At 40.0% G+C, this 5,462-nt stretch overlaps 1 protein-coding gene across 1 annotated transcript in view; it reads right to left on the bottom strand.

Annotated features, from left to right (window-relative positions):
- Positions 1 to 5,462, bottom strand: part of TMEM132B (transmembrane protein 132B) — an 11,943-nt gene that overhangs the window by 605 nt on the left and 5,876 nt on the right. Inside the window, 3 exon segments of the mRNA XM_009075913.1 lie at positions 3 to 534; positions 1,880 to 2,071; positions 3,583 to 3,856. Coding sequence (XP_009074161.1) covers positions 3 to 534; positions 1,880 to 2,071; positions 3,583 to 3,856 — 998 coding nt within the window.

Raw genomic sequence — 5,462 nt, 5'->3', positions numbered from 1 at the left:
GAAACCTGTGAAGGCAGTTGGGTTGTTTTGGAGCTGGCCATCCTCCAGGGACTCCTGATCAACGGGAGATATGAAAGTTGTGCTTTTGTTTGCATTGTCCTCATGGCTGGACATGTCCTCATGGTTTTTGGACCATTCTTGTGCTGTCCTATCTTGTTCTGCAGGTTTTTCTATAGAATTGCTTGCATGGCTTTTAAAATCTCTATCCATGTCCTCAATGTCATTGCTGCTTCCTTTTTGGTCAGAATCTTTTTGACCAAACTTCACTTTGACATTTCCTTTCCCAACAGCCAGAATGCTCTTCCTCTTCGTCTTCTGACAGGTTTCACTGATGACCATTTCAATTTTAATCAGAGGGCCTTGGCCATCCCCTTCTGCCACTACAACAGGCCAGTCGGTCTCAAGGTTTTGGTGTGAAGACACAACCATCTCATCCAGTGAAGTGATGGCAATTGAGAAGTCCTTGGAGTCGTAGATATCTAATGGTGTCACTGAGCCATCACTGAACAAAATCCAAGCACTGACTATGGCTTCCTGGGGGGGAGAGGATGAGAAAAAAATGTGTGTGAGAGAGAAAGCACAAATCAAACACTCAGTTGTTCAAGTTGTTGACATTGGCAAAACACATACAGAGTGTAACTTTGGGTTATTTTTTGTTTGGTTGGGGTTTTTTTGGTAAGAAAATTAAAATGGTTACTTCGCTTCTCATTTTCTTGCAGATTTGTGTTCTCTAAACCACTGAGGCATTTATCTCATCTTCAGGAATTATCAAAGAAACAAATAGTCATCTAAATTTAATAAAAGGTGCTGACAAAAACAATTGGCAATTCTTCTTTTCAGTCTGAAGTGAGAAGCATCTTTGGAATGCCAGGGCCTCATGATGAAAATAATCATATCTTCCAACGTTCTGGTTAATTAATTTTATAAAGGACATATAATGGGGAATTTCTCTAGTGCTGCAGTTCCAATGCCATATGTAACACAACGTGCAGAGCTGTTCTGTGTCAGATGGGTGATCCCATCCAGCCCATCAAACAAACCAGGTTAAGAACACATCTCAATGCAATATTTTGAATATTCTGTCATGCTTTCAAACATGTGGGTTAAGAACACATCTCAATGCAATATTTTGAATATTTTGTCATGCTTTCAAACCTACAAGGTTATGTGAAATAGGCAAAAGTGGTTGCAGTCTTTTTTTTGGGCACTGTAGAAACACTCACAAAACAACTCTTTTGAAGGATGTTTTGACGAAAATAATTTGTCTTCTTACTGCAAATTGCTAGTGCAAAAAAATAAGTTATGCTTTCTCTACTGATATATAGCCCCAATTGTATAAAAAGAGAACCCATATGAAATTTATTCTGTGCTTTCATTGAAAGCCATTTAGTTCCTCGGATACAGGATTCAATGTAAGCACAAACTGATCAGATTTCAGCAATGCAGGTCACAAAAACTTCTGTACCTGCAGCCAAAGGTCTTTTTGGCTGACCTGACTTTATGAGGCTATTAAGGCATGGGATTTCCAACTCTTGCTTGCACAGCTGGGCTGTATTTTCCCATAGAAAAAGTGTCTTGAGTGGCACATACATGTTTTCTGTGACATTATGCATGCCCAGACAAGACACATCCATCACTTTCTCTGTGCTATACAGGTCCCCAAACTAGTTCTGAAGAGTTTGATGGACATTCTGTGAGGTGTTTGTCCTGCAGGAGTTGGTCAGGAAGATGAACAGCCTTTACCACGTGAAGTGCCTGTGTTTCACCAAGCCATACATTATATGTGCTGTCTGATATTTACAGCAAGCAGCTTTTCCCTAGCTTCTGACAAAGAACAGTAAACAAATAAATTAATTCTAGATACTATTTTGGCCCATACCTGTTTGGGAGTATGAAGGATATCATAGGCAGAGGTGGTAGAAACGATGGCTCTCTTGTTTCCTTTGCTGATTTGTAAGGACACAGACAAACCTGAGACTAGTTGTACTCCCAGATCTGTAATGGTTACCCGGTCATCTAACACTATCACTGTCTTCTCTGCCAAGATGGAATCCGAAAGAGGGGACAGAACCTTGAAAGACAAAGCAAACACCTTGTATGAAACAGCAGCAAGTGTTGTAAAGCAAGATTAGCCTCTGATCAGCATAACATTTCTGATTAATCTTGGGTCTGTCACATCCATGTGTAACTACAACTGATGTTTCCCCCAAGACATTTCACTCATTTGCTGCTAAATTACTTGATCTAAAAAAATAATTTAAGAAAACAACAAATCACTTTGAAATTGCAGGTTCATCTCAACAATGGAGCATGGAATAAATTAAATGAATTTGGGTTTCCAAAAAAAAAAAAGTCATTTTTGTGTGGTCTGTAGAACTCCCTGTGAATGCAGCATAGCACAGGACAGAGTGCAGGACACTGATTAACACTGAAACTCAATGAGGGGATAAATAAGTGTACAAAGCCTGGCTGATAGGAACTTGGCCTGTTGCCTTTCTAGGGACAGAGAACCTGAATGAAATGAAAGCGAGATTTGCAAAAGAACTTTGAAAATCCCACTGGGTTCCTGCCTGCATTTTCCAATGCCAAAACACTCCTGCCAGTTCCTCTAAGACTTTGTTTCTAACATGCTCAGAAAGAGACAGTCATTTTTATAGTGATGCCAGAAACAGCTGCTTCAAGCCCAAAACACTTGAGGTGTGATTTGTCTAAACTAACATGAGAAATGTATAGCATAGTTACCTGCACTGGAGCTCCTTCCTCCTGCTCTTCTCTAGCCACTGGAGTGAAAGAGATGTTTTAAGGTCAGAAATCCCTTGACCTCTTTGTGAGGTTTGTTTAAGGCTGAAAGGAGCTAAGCCCTAAAAGTTCTTGTTTCTTTGTGTTGAGTACAGAGGAAACAGTGTGACAGGAACATTAGAGGTGTTTGCAGTTACTCAGAGAAGCCTCAATGCTTTTGTTCCTTTATTCTGATTAAGAAATGTGCCTGAAGTTAGACAAAGTGAGAGGTGGTGAAGTTGAACCCTCTGAAAAGTGTCTGAAGATTATTTTTGTGTCCATGTTTTGTGATCCATTTTGTGAACACAAAGAGACTAACTTTTCAAAGATGTTTAAGCATATAAAGATGTATCTAGATATTTGGTATAATTTTCTAGCAGCTACATTGATATGGTTCCACTTCAATACACAAAGAGACTAACTTTTCAAAGATTTTTAAGCATATAAAGATGTATGTAGATATTTGGTACCATTTCCTAGAAGCTACATTGATAAGATCCCACTTCAGTTAAAAGAAGTTAGTTGTGTGCATCAGGTAACCTGTTTAACAGGACAGAGAAATCTTTCTCTGTTGCCTGTCACATTAACAAGGATAAATCCCTCCAAAAGTTTCACTTAAAGATATTTTATCAAAGTGACACATAGACAAAATGAAAACTAATTCAAACTTCCTTTTATATTGAGCATGGGTTTTTTAGCTTGGTTTTTTTTTTCTGAGATCAATTAATTCTAGAAGCTAACTAGCTGTTGTATGTGTGCACTCAGAACTCTCTGTGGAATCTGTGGATACACCTGGAGCTGTACCTGGACCGTGGTGATTCCTTGCTCACGCCCAACCAGAACTCGACCGTCCTGAAGCTTAGCAATCTTGGGTTCCTCTACCTTCATGAACTCCGACACAAGGTCAGTGATGTCAAACTGCCACTCAGAGCCCAACATGTAGGTCAGGTGGCCTCCAAGCTCAGAGGATTCAGCTACAAACTGGGTGAGGACTCGCACCATAGCGTGTTGATACTGGAGGGTACAACCTCTTCCTTTTTTCTCATCATCTTCTTCGTCCTCACTGTCACGGGTTGGCCTGTAAATAGATCCAGGTTTGTTATCTGCATTGCCATGATCTCCCTACAACCCTGCAGAGCTTCAGCTGAATGGTGTTTTCAGTTAGATTAATGTCATCATCTGCTGCCATGTGAGAAACAGCAAACCAGGTTCTGGATGTGTAGGCTACTAAATCTTGGTGAGATGTTTGTACAGCTTTTTTTTTTGTACAATTTAAAAGTCACTGTCACCTCTTTTAGTAAATTCTTTCTTTGAGTGGGACCTCCCAGCAACTGCAAAGTATTTGTGCCATTGCTGAGATTTCCAAGGAACCACTGCTTGTTCCCAGTGTCTCCAGGCACCAGTCAAATCGTGCAGAGGGGTAAGGAAAGTAGTGTGAAATGTTTGTGAGAGGACAGTTGTGGAACAAAGCCCTGTAGCAGCACATCAGGGATAGGAGCAGGTGTTTTAACATCCTTTCCTCTACCTCTGCCCATAACATTTGTATTGCTTTGCTCATCTCTTCCAATCTCTTGTAACACCTCTGGGATTCCCTGCTGAGGCAGTGCTGCCCCTCCTTATCCCACACCTCTGTCTCATGGGTTCACCAAGCCCTCTGCATTTGAGAAATATACCATGGCTTCTCCTTAAACCTTCATCTGGTATGTTTAGTCATGTAATGACCACATGTTGCTTCCAAAAAAACCTACTGAGGCACTTCGGTTCCCTCTCAGGACATCAGTTACTCAGATCACACCACACCAGGCTGGTGACACCACCCCTTACCCCACAGAAACAGCTGCACCATTGGACACACTTCCTTTAACATTTCCTATCTGTCCCCCTTGCAAAATATAACCTGTGATAATATAACAGCTTCCCATAAACCTCAGAGAAGGCATCACAGTGATTTGTAGATGATAGCAGTGCTGTCACACTCCACAGAATTCTGTCAGCTTTAAGACTCATTTTACCATCAATATATATTTTTTTTCTATTGTTCATTCTCTGGGACAAACACATGGATTCTCTTATCTCTTCCAAGTCAGGTATTAAGCACTAGGTGGTCACATTTTTACTCATTATGCCCCCATGCTGTGGGATTCATTGCTTAGAAATAATTTGCCTTTCTCCTTATTTATTGAGCTTGAAGCCACCTCTATAGCAAGGGTGGGAAATAAAGGCTAAGCCTCTTATTTTTCAAAGTATTTTGGGAGGTAGTTTTATGTTTACTGTGTTCCTTTATCTTCTCCTTTGAAATACCAGCTATGAAAAACTATTATAAAACAGAATTGCTTTTGTTATAAATTGTTTTATGACAAAGTTGGCAAACAGTAAACCAAAAACGTATCTAAGAAAAGCCTTTGTGCTCTTCAAAATGACAGAAAGTCCCAGTGTTACAGAATCTAATACGCTGGAAATACATTTTCAATGCATCACTTGTTAGCTGAATATATATATTCAGCTTCAAGTAAATGGTCTTTGGTACAGACTTTTTGGGTTTGTGTGTGTAAAACAACAGTGTCCAACCCTAGTGCTGAATGAAACAACACTGAATAACCACAGAATTGTTAAGCAAAACCCAAGGATTTGGATTTCACAAAGAAATTGGTCTTAGAGAATTGGACTAGCTGGGTATTTCAGGG

Source organism: Acanthisitta chloris, unplaced genomic scaffold (genome assembly GCF_000695815.1).
Source record: "Acanthisitta chloris isolate BGI_N310 unplaced genomic scaffold, ASM69581v1 scaffold26355, whole genome shotgun sequence".
NCBI lineage: Eukaryota > Metazoa > Chordata > Aves > Passeriformes > Acanthisittidae > Acanthisitta > Acanthisitta chloris.
The sequence above is the reverse complement of the archived record's forward strand: the minus strand, read 5'-3'. Positions and strand labels throughout refer to the sequence as shown.